Source organism: Hippoglossus hippoglossus, chromosome 17 (genome assembly GCF_009819705.1).
Source record: "Hippoglossus hippoglossus isolate fHipHip1 chromosome 17, fHipHip1.pri, whole genome shotgun sequence".
In the NCBI taxonomy this organism is placed as follows: domain Eukaryota; kingdom Metazoa; phylum Chordata; class Actinopteri; order Pleuronectiformes; family Pleuronectidae; genus Hippoglossus; species Hippoglossus hippoglossus.
This window is the reverse complement of record NC_047167.1, coordinates 18,865,476-18,888,881: the sequence shown is the minus strand read 5'-3', so window position 1 is coordinate 18,888,881 and position 23,406 is coordinate 18,865,476. Positions and strand designations below refer to the sequence as shown.

The following is a 23,406-nucleotide window of genomic DNA, read 5'->3' as shown; positions in this document are numbered from 1 at the left end:
ACCTGTGCTGCTGAGTAACTGTGGCAGATTAACGGAGCGGCCACTTGTCGTAAACGCTGCTGGAGCAAATCAAAATGTTTGTTGTGTTTAATTTACAATTAAAGCTTTTTTAACTTCTGTGGTCTCTGTGGGAGAGGCTCTTTATAATGGGTGACGTGCAGTTCTGAGTCTCTGGCAGGTGGGGGCAGCATTTAGCCGCGTTCACATGCGTCTTGTTCCAAACACTCACATGTGGTTCACGTGTCTCGCAGTATTTGTGTGTGAAGTAAACGCAATGCAGTGCATGTAAGTGGAGCCTGATAGAAAGTAGCTGAGGGGACTAATTGTAACACAAACTGAGGCGAGCTGGAGTCAAAGTGTCTCTGGGTCAACACGAGCGTCTTGTGAAACACGAGTGGCCCCCGGCCCTCCTCCTCCTGACCGGGGCCCCAGCTCGTCTGCTCACAAACTGCACAAATTGCGTTGTATATTTGTTCTGTAGCCAGGAGGGATTCTACCTTGTGACCACGTTCTCCCTGAAGGAGGTGTTTGCTTTCAACCGCTCCGCAGGAAAAAAAGAGACCCTCATTGTCCGAGTGCATCTTTTACACAAACGCCTGTTTAGATTCGGGTTCTCCGAAAAGTAGTTTTCCACTCGCCGAGATGACATTTGGCTGAAGGATCCTCGTCCAATCACCGAACCACATCTTGTGCAAGACGAGCATAGTAGCAACATTTGTGCCTTATTTCCAGCCGTTCTAATGACACCTCCACTGGAATGGTGTGTTTATAGTGTAACTGATTGAGGGCTTCCTTAAAATCTTGCCCAAACCTAAACAAAATGTGTTTCTTCACTCATCCACGCCCAGTGGAAAAGATTCAATTCGATGTGTATGGAATTCTATCTCGTTCAAAATGGAAACACACTTTGTTGGGTTATTTTCCTCTTGTATATGCCGACTGTCTCCCTGACTAATGTAAGCGAAGCTGCCGAGTGAGACTCTGTTGTATACGGATCAGATGTATCACTCTCTTGTCTCTGACTTGATTTAGCAATTAACAGCTGTTGGGGTTTTATTACAGCCGAGGTCGGCCTATGAAAACCGTACACATCTGTGAACAATATGTATAGAGTCAAAAATGTTCCTGCCCAGTGTCAGGAAATGTTTCTGCGCTGAACGTTCCTTCTCAAGGCCAAGAAAGCACGATATCTCCCGCTAACTGGAAGTCATTATGTATTTACGCAGCCTCCTCTGGCCAATAATTGAGGTGCATGTCAAACAAGTTAGTTCTAATAATTCTAATGATTTCTCTGATTTTTTTTTTGTGTGCACCTGCCGAACTTCAAGAGCAAGAATCTCCTCTGGATTTCTCCGGGTTTAAGCGAAGAGGAGAATTTGTGTCGGCTTTACTTCGGGGTTTACACCTAATCTGGACTTTAGGTCCCTAAAGTCGAGGCATAACAAACGAAATCCGTCAACGCACATTTCTGGTGCGAGGCAACGTTTGGGTAAAGATTCCTTCGCTTTTTTGGGGGGAATTTTTGTCTTCGTCAACACATTTGAAGTCGTGGAGAGTTTGCGTGTGGGTTAGGGTTAAACTCCACACAGTGTGATTTGTGTTTAATTTGGCGTGAGGGTATATAGTGACTCACGGCGTCAGAATGAGATACTTGAGAGCAAATGATTTGTTTCCTGTTATGATGCTGCCTTCACCGGAGGTTCCTGCTTTGTGTCGGCGTGTTTGGCTCAGATCTGATTCGTCGGTTGTGTTTGGGTCAACGTTGTAAATCTACATTCATCAGACTCTTAAGCTGCACCTGTGTCCCCCTCCTCTCTCCTCTCTCCTCCCTTCCATCCCTCCGCTGGTCCCCAAGCGGGTTGGCCTTTGTTTACATACGTGACCGACCCCACACACCTGACGCATTTACTCCGTGGACGGGCTATTTATTTAGATTTCGGTCTGGAGAGCCTGATACCTTCCAAAAGCACAACCATCTGTTCCTCATTTGCCGCTCCAGGCTCAGGGGCTAAAACACTGGTTTGTATTGGAGGAGACATGAACGTGAGATCCTGAACAACAACAGCCGCGGTTTTATCCGCCGCCAACTGTAGATTGAATCATCATGAAATACCTCTGCTGTGATAATTCTATTTAACTCGGGTTAACGTTGCATTAGCACCATTAAACCAATTGTAAACTTTCTTAATTCCTCCTAAAAGATTGGAAAACACTTGCTTCAGCGGACCGATCTGCCCAATTGAGGCTATTATCAATCTCCCGCTTAAGATGGCAGCCTCTCTGGTGGCAGAAGGTGAATGTAAGCCCTCGGTCAGGCCAAAGCATCCTTTAGTGCTCCTGGAGCTAGAGCCAGGGAGATTATCATGTCAGGAGTAATCCGACTCGGCCCACAAGCACAACTATGGAGGAGGAGGAGCAACAGTTGAGGGGGGGAGGCAGGCCGAGGCATCAGAGAAGCTCTGTGCTCCACTTACAGTAACCACGCTCTCCCTCCTCAACCTCACCCATCTTCTCGTCCCGCAGAGTTCCCCCTGGCTGCAGCTGAGGAGGAGACCTGCTGCTGGAGAGAGGGTAAGAAGATGAGCTTTTTTCAAAAACTGTTTCTAGAGGAAGGAGAGAGAGTTTCCCAACACATGGAGTAAATCTTAAAAGTCATCTGCTCACTACCTGACACTGCTCCTCAGGTCCTGCGTCGCAGCCTGCTCCTCCGTGGAGTGAAGTTGCCGACCAGAAGTTCTGCGATGATGACAGGAGTTGTCTGAGGTGAACCAGATGCCAAGTCAGGGGGGCTTCTCTAAACAGCCGCCTCTCGTCTGTCTGAGTGGATCGACCTGCCGTGAAGCCATGAAGCCATGAAGCCCATGCTTACATCTGAAGGAATGTTGATAGTGATCTTTGCCACTTAACAGCCGAGTTCTTTGGAGGTACAAATGTGATAAAAGAGAAATACAGCCTGGACCTGAATCAAGTCCGGACACCTCCCCTACTTGCAGGCACAGGGAGTTGTGATGCTTTTCAGGGGAACAAGCGGGAATCCTGTCCCAGCGCCTCGCCTGTGATGATGATGGACTTACCTATCCAGCACTTGCCTGTGGAGGTCAGCTGAAGACGACGCCACGCAGCTAAGTCTGGATTAGCCGGCCGAACGGTAAGGACGCCACATCTTCTTTTGTTAGTTTAAGCCAGCAGCTTATGGGGAAGGCGTTAGGTGCCGCTGACAGGGAAGCCTCGCCGACCGCTCGACTGGCAGAGAACACACGTTAGATTATCTGTATCAGCAGGCGGCCCTCGCAGGAGCCGCATGTCAGCGGGCGCGTGTCATGAAATGTTTGCAAGCGGTCGATGACGCCACGATGTCGGGAAAAAACGGCGAGAAAAATAAATGATTTATAGTCTTTTAATCTCTTTTACAGGATTTGAATCTCTCGCCACAAAGTTTATTTTTTCAGGGAGGAATATTTTCCTTTCGTGACACTTATCCAAGATGGTGGTTTTCATCATTAACAAGTGTGATTGCCTTGGCGCTCCGTTCCCAAAGGTTCGAGCGCCGTTCTGACATCTCACCAAACACTAATTCCACCTAATTATACTTCTCCCTATTTATCATTTCTGAAGTGCTGCACCTTTAATGCTGTAAATAATTGGCTCAAACTTTTTTTTATCTGAAATTATAATGGTGAGTGCCCGGAGGGGAAACTTGATGATACTCACTATGGGCATTTTACTGAAGTGATGATCCCCCTCTCACTAAGCCCATATCATACGTAGAGATTATACTGTATCTCGCGGAGCCCCGAGAGGCCAGATCGAGGTTAAGCCTAAAGTCAATTGAGCTGCTCAACTTTCATAACCTGCCAAAGCTGGTCATAACTGCAGGAAACTGAGGGGATAAGCTGCACTCGTGCACCACTCCTCATTGTGCAGCATTCATTTTGCAAGATTCTCCCTCAAATATTCACTGCACACACGCATGAAAATGAAGATCTGTTTTTGCACCGAGCAAACCACAGACATTTAAAGATGTAAAACGTCGTCATACTTCAGATGTCTGTACTTGCTGGTGCTTGCTGGCGTGGGTCATACTTGGAAACGGCATTCAACGTGTGCCAGATCGCCGTCAACCTTTTGTAGCTGCAACATCAACATGTTTAACATGGGTTTAGAGCCGGGGCTGTTGTGTTAAAAGAGGATCTGGCACGGACAGATTAGCAGCCAGAATAGCAGCTCACACCGACTCGTCCTCACAAAGCAGCAGAGATGGCATCAATCTTTTCTACACCGGCTCGCGTGAAACAAAACGATGAAGTGAGGTGACGTCTCCCTGCAGAGCCTCATTGTCCGTCAGGAGAAGCTATTTAAATGCTCAGTACCTCGGCTCCACCCGACCTGTAATAGCAAAGGGCAGACAAATTGGGACAGGTGTCAAAGCGTGCAATCCATCTCGCCGTCACACCTCGTCGAACGCCACCCTGAGGGCAACAGCTTTGAGTTGTGCGTTTTCGTGTTAGGCTGTTGGGTCACTGGATTAATCTGTATAAATCCTCTGGACACAATAATAGGCCCTCCAAAATAAAATGGGATCTTTTGAAGCCTCACACCTACGCACGCTGATAAGATGCAGGAATCGTGTTTAGAATTTGTAGAATGTTTCTGGCCTGACCCGCACATGTCCCCCCCCCCTCCTTTTCTTTTCTTTTCAATAATGAACAGCAGCTTTCTCACTAACAAGGAACCGGCTTGTTTTAATTATCCTATGGTTACTGAGTGACAGAGCCGCAGCCAACTGAAGTGGATGCCCAGTAAAAAAATTACAGCACTTTCTAACCTATAAGTCGTTTCCAGTTGCATTAGAACCCAGGCTGGATTTAGAACCGCCAATCCTGGCTCAGAACATCCACTTTATTTAACGGCCCTGTTGCGGCCCACCCTGGTGCCACCACAACAGCCCTCGCCCGCAGAGCATGTCGCTTTCTCCCGTCTTCATTATTGTCCCCGCTCTCCCAGCGAGAGCAGGGAGAGCGGTTTTCAGACGGACAGAATGAGAAGTGCTCTTCTGCATGCTGGCCTAACCCCTGAGTTTGAGGTGTCTGGTGGATTAACGCGCACACACACACACACACGACGAGGGCCTGGGCTCCGCCACCAACGCTGCAGCCAGGTGTTAACCCACGTGACTGCAGATAAAGCCGGCAGGCATTAGTGCTAATCCCGCCCTGATCTTTGGAATATGTCCCTATTACCTCCCCAAGCACTCTCTAGCTGTCCCCAGGCCTCCTGATGCTCACTTAAGAGGGAAAAGACGAGACAAGGGCCTCTCTAGGACTCACTAAAGCACCTTGTTTCCTTACAACAACACAGTAGGTGCCTTTCCCGCTGTTTGTTACGCTCATGTTATCTTTTCGTCGCAGGTATTTACGGGGTGTGTTCAGAGTCGCTCAGAGGCAGCTGGGTCACATGGGCAGAGCCGAGACACACAGCAGCGGTGACAGTCGTGTGTTTCCAGGTGGAGGCCTCAGGTTGCGCAGAGTTAGCCCTGCGGACTTCTGTAGACATCAAGTGGCAGCAGCATTATGTAAACTGGATTATCTGGTGTTATGTGATGGTGCTGCAGGGAGTGTCTGTGTGTGTGTGTGTGTCTGTGTGTGTGTGTGTGTGGAAGTGAAGTGGGTGTCTGGACAACCGCTGAAGATTGGACTTTGCCTCGATCTCCGCTGCACAATCACCGCGTCGTATGATTTGGGGAAGGGTTAGTGAAAGTGAAGCCACGCAAGTGCCTCATGCACGTGTATTCATGGCGTGTGAGTCACGGCGTGGGAGAGCGGGGCAGACAGACCAGGCTGTATGTCCAGCAGCAAAACGCCACAGAGCTGGTGGCACATAAAAGTTGGTATCTCGCACAAAGATGCTCTTCATTGGCGCCTGTCTGTGATCATCCCTCTGTCATCATGTCACACTGGTCCAGATCCAAGCAAGCTGACAACATGTCCCCCTCCTCCCACCTCCCGTCTGCCAGCTTCATTCATAAGTGTCAACCACAGACACCCCTTATCCTCATGGTGACAGATCTCTACTTCATCTTCCATATAGGCCGTGGCATTCTGTTGAGCGTCCCCCTCTGGCATGGGAGGGAGGGGAGGACTCGAGTGCCATGCTACTGTAATTACATTAACGTCCAGCTTAGCAGCGCCACGGCCACTGACCCGATTATTCCTTTGAAAACACTCATTTCTTTGGTGTGATCTGAAATAATGCGACCTTTGAGTCGCAACAAGAGCGCGGTTGAGAGTCGGTTGAGGATCCGGCTGCGACGCATGAATCCGAGGATACATAATGTCTGAGGAATGGCTTTGACACTGGGGAATTCTTGGCCGAGCATTTTTTCCCGCGTTGCCTCAAACGCTTTAATGACCTGTTTTCCCTCAGCGGGTAGCTCCTTCAGGTGACGTGTGACTGACAGCTAACACAAGGTGTGCTGCTTCTTACATACCTCCTCCTCACCACCACTCTCACTATCAAAACAACATCCTAATGGGGAATTCACACTTGTGAACTTTGCCTTTTCTCCCAGTGAATAGACGAGTTTCTGCGTTTTTGGCCCTCGCACGTTTGACCAGGCCTCCGAGCGTGCACGGGCACATCAGCGCTGGTGTGTGCGAGGGCCAGACATGCTGCGGCTGCGTGGGAGCTGCTCCAGTTGTCTTTGCGACTCGTCTGCACTTTTTATGCCTCTTGTTTGTCGATGGCTTTTCCTTCTGCTGCCGAGTCCTCTGGGGCCTCCACCATATCCTCTGTTAATGCTCTTGTCTGTTTGCTGGAGAACAGCAGCGTTTGTGCTGTCGGAACGTGCTCCTCCTCCTCCTCCTCCTCCTCCCTCGTGTCCCTCTGCTGCTCACCTAAGAAAACACTGGCGCTCCCTCCCCCTATCGATATCTGTGTATTTATGTCCACGGGAGCAGGGGCCAGTGGTGGATATTAAATGTCTGCGCTGATTAATCATCTGCGACCATCTGAGCGAGCGGCAGAATGCTCCTTGGCACTTTTATTGGTGCCAATCGACTGGAGATAGAACTAATGTGTTTCAGAGTGGAGCAATTATGACAATCAAAGTGTCCTCGGGGACATGAGATCACCGCTCGACGACCGGCCTCCGTCCAGTGTCGGAGGCGTCGGAGGACTCATCTGTCTTTTGCGAGGCTAATTGTTTTATCAAGATGAGCCTCGGAGCGAACGGGCTCAGGACGCTGATGTGAAGCGACTAATTCCGAGGATGAGTAATTATCCCAAACTGACCGATTAATAGAAGAAGAAAACAATGATCTCATCCTTTCGCTTTACATCATAATAAACTCTGTTTTTTAATTGAGAAATGATCATGAGAAGCTTTCTGGTGTTGAACCGACAGAAACTAAAGGAAACTTTCCACCCAGGCTTCTCTCCGTCATGTGTGGAAATCAAACAGAGAGCGTTCAGAGGTGCAGCCGGGCAGCGAGTCTCATTCTGCAGGAGCCGTGGTTCCATGTTTGATTCCCAGATGAGCTCGTGAGCTGAAATGTTTGACTTTCAAATGAAAACCCCTTCATTGTGCAGAGGCCACTCACAAACCCATATGGAATTATGAGTGATGAGTCAAGCTGTGACTGATAGGACTGGTCCTACCTGTTTATACACTGTTTATACCACTGCAGCTCGCGTGTGCAGCGTCTTTGTATTTTCCCACTGCCGCGTCCAAAACACTCACACGCACTGCAGCTCTCCTATAGTTCTTTTGTGTTTTTTTTACTTACTTCCCGGCAAAAGTTCAATTCCACAAGAAAACCAAAACATTTTCCAACAGCAGCTCAAAAGTGCAGAAATCATTAATTTCAGCTTTTTTGTTTCTATACCCAACAGAGATATGTGACATTCTGTCCCACTGTAAACAATCCAGCAGTCTGTATACGTACAGGACCCAGTCTGGTAAAACACTTTGTAACGCCGGTCTGGATTTGCTGTTAGTCGCTGCCAGTTTACCGTTTCCGGCTCTGGGGAAATGTTTTGCTCACTGGTGACATGATACGAAAAATATAAAGAGGTCAGGTTGTAAAACATCTCAAATACCTGCGGACTGACGGCGAGGAAAGAGAAAACTTAAAGAATAAGTGAGCAGGGCTGTGTGCAGTGGGAGGGAGGGGCTGTGATAAAGGGATGTTCGAGCCCACATGTTCTTTGGGCTCTAATCATACACAGCATAGGAAATAGGTGCGGTGAAGAGATTCCTTAAAAGACAGAAATGGATTTTCCCTCTTTTAAAAGGACGTTTTGTAAAAATCTGCAAAAAGGTGTGTGTTGTTTTCTTCAGGAATCATGAAAGGACGCTTAAATTCACATCAGGTATTTTAAATGACACAAGCTTTGAAGAGGTTTTCATGGGGAGAAGGGGGGGGATGGTCCTTGCATAACTCATCCAGCTGTTTGAATCTGTTTGAATCAAAAAAATCTGCCGAGATGTTTTTCTGCCCTCGGGCGATGCAACTTTAAACACACACTGCGTTCTCAGGTGTCAGCAAGTGATGTCGAGCCCACAGATCGTGAACTGAGTGCTCGGTGTGAAAATGAGCTGACAGCAGAATCAGGCGAAAGTAAACTGACAGTAAAATAAAGAGCCGCCGTTGAGAGACGTGGACAGACGAAATCAATTATGACGCTGTTCTCTGTGATTTCTGTGACTTCTGGTTTACATGGTCGGATGAGTGACCGCTCCGGACGACTGACGCTTACGTGTTCTTTCTCTCCGCAGAGTTTCAATGCTCCTCCGTGTTCTAAGATGAAGTTATGGAAAGGTGCTACTTTTGCCTTCATGCTCTGTGGCGCAGCCCTGTCCATCCTCCTCATTAGAAACATGGCCGCCGTCGGACAGTTCAGACCCAAGACAAAGTATCCACACACATCTTCATCCTCCTCGAGAGCGTCTTCATCGCCAGGATCGACGCCCAGAACCTCGCTGCCACCAGCGGTGTTGTCCCGGCAGATGGGTGGTTCTCATCGGAGAACCCGCTCGGCGGACAACGTGAACTCTCTCCTCACTGATTGTAAGATAAACACTTTTCTCCTTTTTACTTCCTGTCCTGATCAGGTGTCGTGTGAAGAGGTCGCCGGGGGTTCAGGCCGAACACTTACCTGACTCTGTTGTTTAGAGAACCGGTTCTAATGTCATTTACTGTGACCTGCTGTCAATAAGCACCTCGCGATTCACTGGAACTGCACAACATTCTGCAGGTGTCTGTTATGATGATGATGATGATGATGATGATGCTGATGATGATGATGATGATGATGATGCATCAAAGCTGTAACAAGCTCCGATAATGATCTCGATAAACATTTTGTTCTTTGAACCTAATCTGTTTGCCAACAACAACATGTTTTATCTGTGGATCATCTGAACTATTTCTTGAGAACTGAATCCACAGTACACAGAAATCAGAGACACCGCTCGTCACCTGTCCATAACGGTCGATTTGTCTCCTCTTTCAGTTACCATGATGTTCCAGAGCTTCACGGAAGGCGAGCTCCAGCATGTGGTCGGCACCTTGCTCGACAGGAAGAGAAGGAAGAGCCGGCGTCAGGGCGACAACCAGGCCCGAAGGACTAAAAGAGCGCGGCGGCCGAAGCCCTGCTCTCTGAGGGAGCTGGAGATGACCGTGAGCGACCTGGGTCTCGGCTACGACAGCGACGAGACGGTGCTGCTGCGCTACTGCAGCGGCAAGTGCCTGGCCCACCGGCACAACTACGACATTACCATGGAGCACATGATGCGGACGGGCTTCAGGAAGAAGGGCCGCAAGGACAAGGTCGGCAACGGGCCCTGCTGCCGGCCGACGGCGTTCGAAAACGACTTTTCCTTCCTGGACAACAACAGCCGCTACCACACGATACAGAATGTGTCGGCGAAGAACTGTGGGTGCGTATGACCCCAGAGAAACGGACGTATTGTTTCTTCATGCTGCTCTCGGCCTCAGGTGGATGAGTTAAACAGGGATGCTTTTAAAAGACAAACGCAGAAATCTTTGGAATATAAACTCAAGGAGAGGAGGAAACGAAGGGAATATGTATTTGGCTGCTGCACGGCGGCCATGCCAGACAGACAGACTTTTTGGTGTCTGTCACCACAACTCGGGACAGAATCACACGAAAGACATTTCTGTGGATTCCATGTAAAAAAACAAACAAGACAGAACACGACTGTTCTTAAAAGTTTTTTATCATCTTTTCTATCTGTGTAGTAACACTGTAAACTGTGGTCTAACAACAACGTAGCAACATTATTTGTGATATTGCATCCGAGTGGTGGAACATGGGACAGAGTCATGAAGACGATGAGCCACGGTGAAACTCGATTAATGCTGTTACTGCATTTCAGATCCACGAGACAGTGAATCAACTTTCAGGCAAAATAAAGGGCTCAAATGTCAACAGACAAACAAACAAACAAACAAACAGAAGTACATTGAATGCACCAAGGTTTTCTTTAAGTTCTGTGCGGGACAGTTTGCGCCATTGACCTAATTATAGCTTCTCGTGATAAGCTATATTGACACAGGGCACGACTGTGTTTGTTTGCATCACTGTTACTGATTGCAGTGTTATTACACAGGTATAAGAAGAAGTGTTATTGATGATGAAAGAAAAGACTTTTTTCTATAGCTCAAGGTTTGATACCCACTCTTAATAAATGTTTTGTATATCGATGTTGTGTAGATTAACAGCGAGGACCTGCGTCACAACACACACGTGAACAATATGAACATTGCTACCATTTGCTCTTCATAGTAAATCACAAGTCTTTTTTTTTTTAAATAACCCAGTATTACAATTACCCATAATCCCCTGGAATTGCCAAAACACACCAAGTCAATTCAACGAGCATAATTCATTCACAAACTTATATCACAGACTGTTTAGAAAGATGGACGACGAGAAAACTGCCCAAAAGGGACACCAAGCGATCTTGATCGCCCTCTGGTGGCTGGCTGCAGTACAGGGCATCAACCCTGCTTCCTCCGTGTTGAGGCTGCTGCACACTAGAGGATATTCAGGACGATTTTAGACCCGATTTGTCTCATCCGACAGTCGGTGCCGATTATCTGCCCAAATAATCCTGAAGGGTGAGAAGTTTACAAAATAATCTTAATACAACCGATTGAATCAGAGCCTCCCGATCTCGAATCATAAATATCAAACTCGTAGCATTAACATGGAAACCCCGCAATTTGACCGGGAAGCGTCACCAACCAGCTGCTAAAAACAACAACACATTTCCAACTCGTGCTGCAAATGATGGGACATGAAACAAGCTTAAAAAAACTTTTACGTAGAAGTTAAATTGTTTTTCTCAAAGACTTGTTTCTGTCGTTTTCGGTAGTTCTTGTCACACTGATATTCGTTCTCCAGTAAATTTGGTTTCAATTAGTTATGTGATGCTATAAAAAGAAAACGTCAGCTAGCGATTGGTCAAGACTCGACGTTGTCTTTGCCCAACGGGAGGAGGCGGAGACGTGTCGTCCGTCTCTATAAACAGCCTGTGACTAATTTATCTATCATGAACATCTCACGTGTTAACACCTCTGTAATCGTCTCTGGTTGTAACTTGTGAATGTTTACACACAGAGTTTCTGTAAAATCTCAGGCTCACGTGTGAAAGAGAAGAACGCTCTTTACGATCAGTTGTGTTTCTCTTGCTGACAGAAAACTATGAAGTAGAGACGTGATCTGAGATGTGTTTGCCCCCCCTCACACCCCCTGTAGCCTGCTATGATCAGAGCAGCCTTCTATTGGCCCATCGAATGCCTCCTTGTTGTTTTGCCTCGTAGACTTTTAGCGGGAAAATAAGCTGTTGAAATTAATCATGAAGCATTTTTTTCACCTTCAATCTTTATTTGGTTTGAACCCGTTGCAACTGTTTGCCTGAAGTACGATAAATTATATTGTTTTATTTCTTTTCTGAGGAGGTGCAGTGCAGGGCGCGGATGCGGTGCATCTTTATTGTAGTTTATATTGTATTTATTTGGGAAGTAAATTATGGTTTTTGCATATTTATTTAGATTACCACACAGAAGAGGGACAGCTTATTATCATTAAGCAACTGTGCCAAAAAATGTTTTATCTAACATTCTATATTGACTGCTGAATAAACGTTATTTCAGAGGTATGATGGTGATCATTTCTCCCAAACTATTGATCTTTGGGTGTCAGATAATCTGTACTCAGACTGTATTTAAAATAAATAAAGAAATACGTATTAATAAAAATGTTATCATGCAACATCCTGTTAATAAAGACAAAGTGAACGCTGTGAGGAAATGTGAGGATCACAGCAGCAGGAGGATGAACTGATAAATAAAAACACAAGTTACACCTTTTGTCCTGAATCTCCACTGTCATTGTACTGCGTGGCGTGTTCCTCCGTCGACATGAAAACAGCAACTGAAGTTTATTCTGAGTTAATACCACATAGCTCATGACACTGTGCAGCCAGAAATACTCACCGGATTAATCCGCTGAAAATAGTCCCCAACAAATGACCTATTTAGTCTATTTTTAGAAACTTTTGCAAAAAAAACCACCAAAACCAAAGAAACCACTGAGCGTCTTTTTGTAAATGAAACCAGCCCCCGCCCTAGTTTTCTCCTTTTTCTAGATTTAAATCTTCAGAATGAACTCATAGGATTTGAGTGGAGTGCCACAGGGTCATCAGAAATTCAATTAGATTCTAATGAGATTTCAAAAATTAGATTAGATTTGAACAGGTTTTGGTCTCGATTTGACAAATTGCGATGAAACGTGACAAATTTTAAGATATTTCAATGAGATTTTAAATTGTGGCTTTAGATTTGGAGGGTTTTCGTATAGATTTTAAGAGTTTAAAGAATTTACAATTAGATTTTCAGTTTTAGGTTCAGATTTTTTTTTAAATCGATGGAATTTTAAGAATTTTCATCTAGGTTTGAAGAATTGTTAATTAGATTTGAAACATTTCTAATAAGATTAAAAAATGTTTTCTTTAGATGTTTCTATTGGAAAAAATTTAAGTTTTTGATTTAAAAATTGTAGTTTTGATTTATATTTGAAGGGTTTGGCTTAGATTTTAAGTTTTTATGGCTTAGATTCAAATAATTTTCCACTAGATTTCCATTTTTCGGTTTAAATTTAAAATATTTTAAATAAAATGTACGAGATTTAAAAGTTTTTGAAGAGTATGCAAGAACTTGGTATCAGGCTAATAACTTATTAAGTATATTCTGTGTGTTGATGGTGATTCCGTATTGGAAGTTTGATTTGAGGTTTCTTTGTTTAAGGTATATTAAGAACTTCTAGCTTAGCTTTTCCAAAGTGTCAGGGAGACGTGGACTTAAATGTAATTGCTCTGATGCCGTGAGCATCACAAATGAAATAGTTTTGGGTTGAGGCAACAATTTCCCAGAAAGAAACATCGAAACCTGTAATTCTGCAAGTAAACACAGGAGGTAAGTGACATTTCTTACCCCCAACAATGAAGTTGTGTTTTCTCCCCGTCTGTATTTTCTTTCTCTGCAAGATTATGCAGAAACTACTGAACAGATTTTCGTGAAACTTGGTGGAAGGATGGGACGTGGGCCAAGAAAGAACGCATTAAATTTTGGCGCAGGTGAGGGGAGTATTTGTCCTTGGCAGAGGTTTGCACTCCACTGAGTGCCGGTCTAGTTTTAACATGACTTTATAAATGCAGAACAGCCATCACTGACATGAGATTGGGAGGAAATTATACTAAAGAATGACAATTAGCATGAACATATAATTACACAGGACGGTCAGATGTGTTGTTCAACTTACAAAAGTCTCCGCCGAGGGTAAAACTAGCAAAGCGAAAACTATCGCAGGCCCACGACATCTTGTATTTTGACTGTGGGGCATAGCTGTTGGGTTTTGCCAGGTACAACTCTCTATAGGTCTGATCCGCTGCAGACATTTAAACGTGTCATGGCAGGTAAAGCATACGTGTAATTGATATCATTAATTGTATCTGCATTCCTTTCATGTGAGTCAGGCTCAGGTTGTTGTGCCGCTGACTCACCGACACACCGACACGCTACAAACCCATCATTGATTTAATTAGTTACACCTGGAAAAGTCAACGCGTTTGCCTGGAAAAGGGGTCTGTTGCTGTGTTGAAATGCACTCTGGGATATCACTAAGAGGCGGGGGGGCGGAGGCCTTGGTAATGTGCTCAAATCAGAAAAAATCGAATGACAGCACTTCAAGACATTTCCCGCAATTTGATAATATATATATAACAGTTTGCGAGTATCCGAGCAGGAATTTGGCTTTGAATTAAAGGCAAAATAAAACACGCAAAACGAGAGTCCGAGTGTTTTCATGTGACAGCAGCAATACATCTGTCATACACTGTGTGTTCTGGAAATAAATCATGTGGAGGTAACTCAAGAACACTATTTATTTGAGCTATATGCCGCCCTGCAGATGCCAGTCCTGACTTGGAGATGTGGGTAAAAGGGTTTGCTTCCCTCTCGGCCCACCCCTGCAAAGAATCCGCTCACTTTATTGCACTGCAGATGTAAATTATCTGGGATTTAATGTGTTATCACCATATTTCAACCTCCCGGGTAGCAGGAGAAGCCTCCTCCTGAGGTACGCATGCGAGAAGACGGGGAGCTTGTTACGCCCTGCAGACACAAATCCCAACAAAACGAGACAACAACCACCTTGGAGTTTATACGATGGCTGCAGGCGTTTAGCGGCAGCACGGGAGTTATCTGAGTTTAGAGATCAGAGACAGGTCACACAGAACGATGTGGCGGAGGTTCGGTCCTGTTAAACTGCTGTGTATTTGTGAGTGAAAACATAATCCTCTCCCTTTGGCGTTTATTTGGCCAAGTGGAGCACATGTTTGAATTTGACTGTGATGTAACTGTATTTATTACAGCTGCGGGAGGAGAAATGATTTCAACACTCCGCATTTGGAGCAATTGAAAATCTGATAAATGGAGAATTTCCTCTTGAAATTAAACTTTCACACCAGCTACCAGAGGGAATAGAAAAACCTGGACAGCATTCCTCCAGCAGGTTTTATTTACATTGTTTTCTATGTGTAATTTCCTTCCGACTCAAAGCGCCCAAAATATGCTTTAAAATGTTTATAGCTGCCTTAAAGTGGAACCACTTCGTCTCGGATGTAAACAGACATTTCCGCTACTTGCCACTGTGGTAAATGTTCTTCAAGCAGAATGTCCCCAGAGGCTCGGCTGAGATCCAGAGGACGTTCGGGGATAAAAAAAGTACGATCAAAAGCAACACATGTAAGAAAATACAGCGTAATAACACATGGCAGCCATTTGATCACAAAGTATGAATCATCCCCAGGAATCTGAAGCATTCTGAGGCTGTGGTTTGACATTTAGAACAAATAAAAAAAATAATCATTACAGTTATTTGTTGTTCCTGACGTTCTTTTCACTGGGTGATAATGGCAGGTGAGACCTCTGGCCAGCGGGGGTTTACGAGGTCCAAATTGAAAGAGGTGACACTCTTTGCCTCCGGAGGACTTGACGTTAACAGGGACGCCCAGCAACACCCAATGAACCCCCTTCGCCCATTAGCGTCTCAGTTGGGTTCTTCGTTTTTACGCAAGGATTCCTGGATAATCTTCCTTCATCTTGTAAAACGAGCTGTCGGGAGAAAAGCACATTCTAGGCAAAATTAATGATTATTTGTGTTTGCGGGTTTAATAGGAAACCCCCTCGATATCCGTGTCAACATCCTAGCGTGTTGGAGGATAATAGTGTTAGTGTATACAGGACATCTGTTGTTGGTAACGGCGCTGACAAGATCTACAATAAACATGCCAAACTTTTAAAACCCCCCTCCCATGTCCAGCTGCAGCTCGCTGCCTCAGCTCTTCGGAGAAAGATGGCGCGGACGGAGGATGCAGTGGTGACTCTGGAGGACTCGAACAACTGCAGCGAGCAGGTGGTTCTCCTCTTCCTGAGCAGCTCGGGACTCTCCAAAGATGAATTCACACAATCCATTTAGGCCGTTTTGTTTTTTCCCCCATGACATGATTACATTAAAACATTGGGCGTGACACTTTCATTCGATTAGAAGATTCTTACTGTAAAACACAAGGTTGTGGAAACATCGTTTTAAAGCAGAGATGTGCACAGGTCATAGAAACGTACTTGTTGACTCCTCGTGTTCATTTATAATTCACGAGCATCCTGTGGCACACAAACATGAATATTTAATACCTTTATACCTAAATAATCATTAATAATTCACTAAAATTATATGATAGTTCATAGAGATGACGGCATGGTGTACTGTCGCCTCCCACCAAGAAGGTTCCCAGTTCGAATCCCATTTCGGCCGGCGTGGAGTTCTAACTGGATTTGGGATTAGGTTGATCGCAGACTGTAATTTGACGTAAATGAGGCGTGAATGTGAAAGCGGTGGCCCTGCGATTCGCTGGTGACCCGTCCAGATGACACCGCCTCTCGCCCAATTGGCTCCAGCTGCCGCCCGCGACCCTTCAGGAATCAGTGGTACAGATAATGAATGGATGTTCAGAGAGGAACTGTTCAATCTACAGTTCAGCTCATAATGGGCGACTGTCATGTGAGACATGTGAACAGTGTTAATTTATTGTCTGACGGGGTCCAGATGCTGCTGCTGCTGCTGCTGCTGCTGCTGCTGCTGCTGCTGCAGCTCAGATCTCCGACTGACCGCTCTCAGTTTGAGGCCGCGGTGGTAGAGGAGCAAAAGCCGCTTGACTTGGCAGCGTCGTCTCTAAATAGATCTCGTAAGAAACCGTCTCTGCTGGTGCAAAAGAATGATGGTCATTCTGTGAGCGCGGCTGGCGTGTGTGCGGCTGAACAGAGGATCCACTGTCCTCTGGTTTTCATGTCCTTCGGTCGAGTCCCTGCAAACAGTCCCGCTTGGTTCTTCTTGCTGTGGAGATGCCGCTGATAGCCCGTGTTGTGAAGAGCTGTTGGACGATTAGCAGACGGGTGCATTGTTGAACAATCAGACATCAGCGTGTTATTGATGCCACACAGAGATACGTCCGGCCTCTGTAGAGAAGCTGAAGGTTATCTCTCCCTCTGGATTCTTCTTCCTTTTCGTCTCTTTGCACTTTGACACCTTTACACTTACATTTAAAATACTTCTAATTCCAGTCAGATATGTATTGAAACAAAGAAAAGGACTGTTCATTGCCGGATGTTTTTGCTTGTGCGTTGGTGGGTGTGTGTGTTGTTGGGTGTGTGAGTGTTGCAGGGGCTTTGGGGCGGGGCTGGGATCGGGAGTGGCAGGATTTGATGGTTGGATCAGAGGGAGGAGTCGAGCAAGGTGAAGTAATGACACGGAGTAATGATTAAATGTAAAAACAAATAGAATAAATGGAATAATACACAAAACGGAATCACGCATGTTACCTCAGCCAAAGGAGGTTACGTTTTCACCCCTGTCTGTTGTTTGTAAGCACGATTATGCAAAAACACTTTCTGTAACATTGCGAGACAAAGGGCGTTTTTCAACCTTTTCACCGTTTTCTTCAGGAGTGATTAATGGATCTTAATTTAAACAAACGTTTATAGAACCGAGTGTTTGGAATCTGGTGCAGCTTGATGGAATCTCAGGGGACTGTTGGGCCTCGGTGGAGAAATGTGCTAAAGTGAGATTTCTAGTATTTGAACTAAATCCATTTGTTCATCAGTGTTGGCGAGATAACGAAGCTGAATATTGGGAACATTACACATTTAATCAACTTACGTTTTGTCAAAATGTAAATTTAGAGATAGTTGATGCAAATAACAGCAGAAAGTTAAATGGAAACGGGAAGAAAAGAGAAAGCCTTTTGTACCTGAATTGAACATGCAAATAATAAATATTTGACTATATTCCAAACCATGCAGGTCTTGATTTCTAGATAAGATTAATTCAAACAAGAGCTCTGCTCACTGTTTTATTTTGAAATACTGACACAAGTTTGCAGAACCTACATATTTGACATTTTTGGCACCTTAGTCGCATCCTCTTCTCATGAGATGATCATTTCAAGACTCTCTAGGATTTTCAGGACACTCTGCTGTTATTACACATTTATTATTCTTAAAAGTACAAAGGACGATGAGGAGGCTGGAAGTTTTGCTGAGCTGTGATTTCAACATCAGTGTTCAAAAATCAAGTATCTGTTTGATATTTGAGACACTGTGGCTTTTTCACATAACAGCTCCCCCTTGTGGAATAACACGAGAATGATAATTGGGTAAAAGCTATAAACAAGTGAACACAGATGACATATTAAAGATGAATGATAAATAAACAGAATATATATATATATATATATATATATATATATACACACACACACTGTATATGGGGTGTTTCTAGCGTCTGACTCCAATAATAGTGTGGAACCATATCTGACTATTGAGTAATGTATTTATTTAGGTTACGTGAGGACTTTTAACTAAAATCCACGTCATGCTGCTCGTTCATTCCGGTTAGTGATCGCACTTTATTTGTCCAACATTTCCATCCTGGGGGAGGAGGATGCTTCTCGTAAATTCCTCACAGCCGACAGTCGCGTGCAGTGATTCTCATTTTCCCATCCCTCGCAGGACGAACTCGATTCCTTGTAAGGAAACAAGTGACACAAATAAAGAATTCTTTATGGGATCATATAAATGTTGCTCTAGTTTTGATGGTGTTTTATTTTTTTTTATGTGGCCCCTGTTGTTTTTCCCAGGCTGCTCGGAGAGAAGAATACAGTATAATATAGCTGTGATATATATTTTCCTCACTTCATTGATATAAAAACAACACATCCACTCCCTCTGCTCCTTCTGAGCGTCCCACATATTCTCATACTTTCATCACAGTCTTTTGTCAGCTTCTCCTTCTGAACCTAATCCACTCTGACATGGTCTTCTCAAAGCGTTGCCAAACCTTTGCAACTTGACTAAAACGGCATGACTCATTTACGGATGGGCCCATTGTAAACATGCTCCAGCTCACAGGTGATAACAGATCTTGAGAAATGTGGACGTCCGCAGCTGTAATTTGAATTTCTCACTGCCTTTTAACTCTGTGTGAGTTATAGCACTGAGCCAACTGTGTAAAGAAGAGCGATGAGTGGAGGGTTAGCAGGTGGGATTCGTCCTCGTTGGGATTCGTCCTCGGCGCAGAAGGAAATTCTTAAAAGAAGCTGTTTGCGTAATGACACCAGAGATAAATTTCTGGCCTTTTACATGTTTAACAATGTATATGAGCCGTTTCTCATTCTGACATCACGACGGGTCACGACCTGAAGTCGACTGAAATTCAGGAGCCGCTGCAACACAGACGTATCATCTTACAACAACTTCCACCTGGTCTGAAGTCATGCATCTCCACGCTGCGTCATTTGCATTTAATGGGCAGAGATCTGAATATTCATTGGATCTAAAAGGTTTACAAATGAATTCCCCGCAGGGACGAAGGAGGACGTCTCATTCAGAGCAGCATCAACATTAAATACTTGAAGGGAGACCGACCGATGTACCGGCCGATATGAGCCTTTCACAGACATATCAGCACTTGTTTGTTTGCTGATCGATAGGAACACTTGTATTTTACAGAATCAACTAGAAGGGCACTCAGCGACCAACAGTCCCCTTATGAAATCACATTTAAATTGACTAGATACAGATTTTTAGGGGGGATCTGCACCAAATTGCACCCACCCATGAACATCAGTCCACTAAATATTTCTGCTTTGATATTATTCTGTGAGAAATCCACGAAAATGTGGCAAAACGCCTTATCTCACAAAAAAGAAAACATCCTTGAAGCAACCCCCTGATCCAGATCTGCTTCAAAACCTTATTGTTCTGCCAAGTTTTGAGATAATCAGTCCGGTGGTTTTGCGTAATCCTGCAAACACACAGACACAGACACACAGACAGACAGAGAAAAAAAGAAACAGACAAAACATAACCTCCTTGGTGGAAGTAACACTGGAGAACAGATGTGTTTACTTTCCACATAAATATATATGTTAATTATCTTAGTTAAAGTTCTATATATTTTTTTATTGAATGAGTGTTTTCTTTTTATCTATCTCGTTATTTATGATAAAGTTTATGGTTAAACTGTAAAATATTAAGCCTCAGAAATCATTGCAATGCTGACCACACTTTAAAGGTTCAGTGTGTAGCATTTAGTGACATCTAGTGGTGAAGGTGCATGTTGCAGCTGAATACCCCCTCATCTCACCCTCCGCTTCCAAACATGAAAGAGAACCTGAGGAAACCTTCAGTCGTAATAAAAAACTCAAAAGGTTTTTAGTTTGTCCAGTCTGGGCTACTGTAAAAAAAAACATGGTGGCCTCCATAGAAAGTCCCTATGTAAATATAAAGTATTTAAATATAAGGGCCAATTCTAAGTGCCTTCAGATAAAGTATTAAATCGAGCTCTGGGATGCTTGACTGTTGTTGTGGTGCTGTGATCTAAATGCTAACATCAGCGTGCTAACGTGTTCACTGTGGCAGCTCGAATACAAACACTGATGTTCACTGTCGTACTTTTCTTAATGCCACGTTCAGTAGCTGGGGCTGTGAGTGTCTGTAGTTCTACAGATATTCTGTCAGTAGCAAAAGAAATAGAAAGAAAAACGTTATTGACCTCATGGCAGCACGAGGTGACAAATCAGAGGATCAGTTATTCTGAGCGGAACCAAACCGTCTGCAGCAGCGTCCGTATCATCCAAACAGACCATCAGCCGTACGTCCAGCAGATTCCCTCCAAACCACAAATGTGAACCTCTGGGTGAGGAAAGCTGGTGATTTAGGGAAGACATTTTCACCAGTGAAGTGACCTGTGTTTAGTCGTGTGGTCATGTGGTCGTATATATATTTATGCGCGTCCACACTGAGGTCACGACATCTGCTCCCAGGTAGCCACTGCTGCATTTTCAAGGGGTTATAAAATTGTATCTTCATACACTATTTATAATCCTTTCATTAAAGCTTAAGAACCACCGCTGTGCATCGTAAAGAATTTGACGCCTACAGCAAACAATTAAAGGGAAGGCACGAACCAGAAAAACTGTTATGTTACTATGCAACATGCTTCAGCTGAACAGGTATGACCAGCTCTCAACATTGTATTACAAATGTACCTGTGAAACTCAGAGTGAAAATATAAATGTGTGGTTTTACTTAAGATAATAAACCCTGATGAAGTCCACTGGCACATTAAGCCGGTGTGCTACCTTAATGAGGCATTAAAGGAAGAAACATTGTCTTACTGAACACAGCAGCTTATAAAACCAGCTCGTAAAAGGAGGAATGACCTGCTCGAGTCAATATAAATAACAGAAGTTACAATCCTCAGTCCTTCCCTTGCCTGAAGCCAGTGGCCGAGCAGCAGATCTCTCAATCTCCATGTATACATCCTCAGACCGCAGCGCCCCCTACTGGACAGCAGCTCCTCCAGCTCTGCACACTGCTCTCACTGGGCCTGTGTTTGTTTATTTTGCTGCAGTGTTCCTTGCGCAACAATTTTTTTTTTGAGGAGAGAATGGCCCTAATCCTCATAAATCAACAAAGGCTACGAGAGAGGAGGAGTGGAGTGTTTTTTATTACTCCACAGGCAACTCCATCCCATGAATGAGGGGGGAAATCACTTTGATGCCGACATAACACAGAGGAAAACAATGGCTGAAGACTCAATACGAATTATTGTCACAGCCGGTCCCTCGTTAGGATAGACTTTCACTTAAAGGCCTTAAAATAACAAAAGATCATACAAATGACAGCATGGAGAGAAATAATTACAGAATAACAAAGGAAAATGGGAAAGAGAATTGTATCTGGGGATGATGGGGAGGATAATAAACATTTAAAATAAAATAATAAATGTTTATAGCAACAAACTAAGACAAACATAAGGTCCAGTAATAATTCTGGTGGAAATATTTAGACAAATAAGCTTAATAAGCCACAAGGGACAGAACCAATGCTGGAACATATTAGTTTGACTTTTATTATTTGCAACTGTACAAACAATTAATATACGTTATGGTTTTCAAACAGAAATTACTAGACTCTGGTGGTACCAGCATTTACTGCCTTGTTCTTTTTCATATGATTGTACATTGAACTTCTTTTAGACTGTCGGTCCGATACATTGAGATATTTAGAGAGATGATTTTGAATTTGAGGATGTATACGTCTTTTTGGGGGGTTTTGTATTTAAATTTTCTGACATTCTACAGACAAATGATTATTTCAAACAATCTCCACTGAGTAAATTACAGTCAATCGTCATATGTGACAATGTAATAACAGTGTACATGTGTACTAATGTAGTAATAACTACTGAGCATTCATGTGATAATGTACTAATAACTACTGTATTAATTTAGTAATAACTACTGAGTACTAAGGTAGTAATGCAGCAATAACTACTGAAGGCTAAATGAATAATGTAAAGACCGAGTGCTGATGTTATGTCGTGATAACTGCTGAGCACTCAGATAATTGAGTAGTTTGAATACTGAGGGTTGTATATTTAATTTAGCTTTTTGTCTTCTGTCCCTTTGCCCCCTTGATCTTGAAAGCACTTTGTAAATATTCTTTAAAGACCTGCACATAGTTCACTCGCCTTTTTCTAACATGCTTTGTCGATAAAGTGTTGATTTGACGTTTAAGTTTGTGAAATAAGTCCGGTGAGGTTCTTCGCTGATACTTATCTTATATATAACTGGGAAAACTGCATAAAAAACCTGCAGCTTTGACCAAAATCAGTATTCTGTACTATATGCAAGTACTTTTCAAAGACATCACATTTTGTGAAACTGAATGAGAACCCATGTGTTGGATTGTACTGCCCCAACATCTGAAGTCAGACTTTGCTTCAACATTTCCATTTCCAGGAGACACTAGAAATATACTTTCACAGCGAGTCACTACAGGAAGGCAGATAGGGAGGAGAGGTTTGGGGCAGCGGCAGTTGTTCCTACTTTGTATTTACAGATTGTGTTGGACTGTTACGATAGATTCATGCATCAAATACTCACAACCTTGTGCACAGTGTTTATAAGCAAGGTTTGGTCTGATTCCTGCTCAGTGCAGTCGGGGCACAGCATTCATCAAACTGTGGGCGAGATCCAACACATACAAAACAGATGAATCACTCATTCCACGCATTTTCCTTATGTTCAAGGTTAAAATCCGTTTTCTTTGGCTTTTACTCCTCATTGAGTGTTTTGATTTAACACAGCTACCTGATGATAAGTGGCCAAAGTGCATCATACTCTGTTAATGTCTTAATCATCAGGATCTTGCGATTATAATCAAATTTAAATCAGGAAAAAAAATATATCACAGA

At 44.0% G+C, this 23,406-nt stretch overlaps 1 protein-coding gene across 2 annotated transcripts; it reads left to right on the top strand.

Moving 5' to 3' along the window:
• Window positions 1-2,584: 2,584 nt before the first annotated feature.
• LOC117778862 (neurturin) lies at window positions 2,585-10,330 on the top strand. 2 transcript variants are annotated; one of them, XM_034614724.1, is made up of 3 exons: window positions 2,585-3,148; window positions 8,777-9,068; window positions 9,514-10,330. In XM_034614724.1, the coding sequence occupies exons 2-3, from the start codon at window positions 8,804-8,806 to the stop codon at window positions 9,948-9,950; spliced, it is 702 nt and encodes a 233-aa protein (XP_034470615.1). In that variant the 5' UTR covers window positions 2,585-3,148; window positions 8,777-8,803; the 3' UTR covers window positions 9,951-10,330. The 2 variants fall into 2 exon arrangements, with proteins under 2 accessions (XP_034470615.1, XP_034470614.1); XM_034614723.1 differs by lacking the exon at window positions 2,585-3,148 and adding an exon at window positions 7,583-8,370.
• The last annotated feature ends 13,076 nt before the right edge of the window (window positions 10,331-23,406 follow it).

Coding starts and splice junctions, on each gene's coding strand:
- LOC117778862 (XM_034614723.1), top strand. CDS start 8,344: ATGAAAGGACGCTTAAATTCACATCAG. Junction 8,371..8,776: donor GACGCTTAAATTCACATCAG/GTATTTTAAATG, acceptor TTCTCTCCGCAG/AGTTTCAATGCTCCTCCGTG. Junction 9,069..9,513: donor GAACTCTCTCCTCACTGATT/GTAAGATAAACA, acceptor CTCCTCTTTCAG/TTACCATGATGTTCCAGAGC.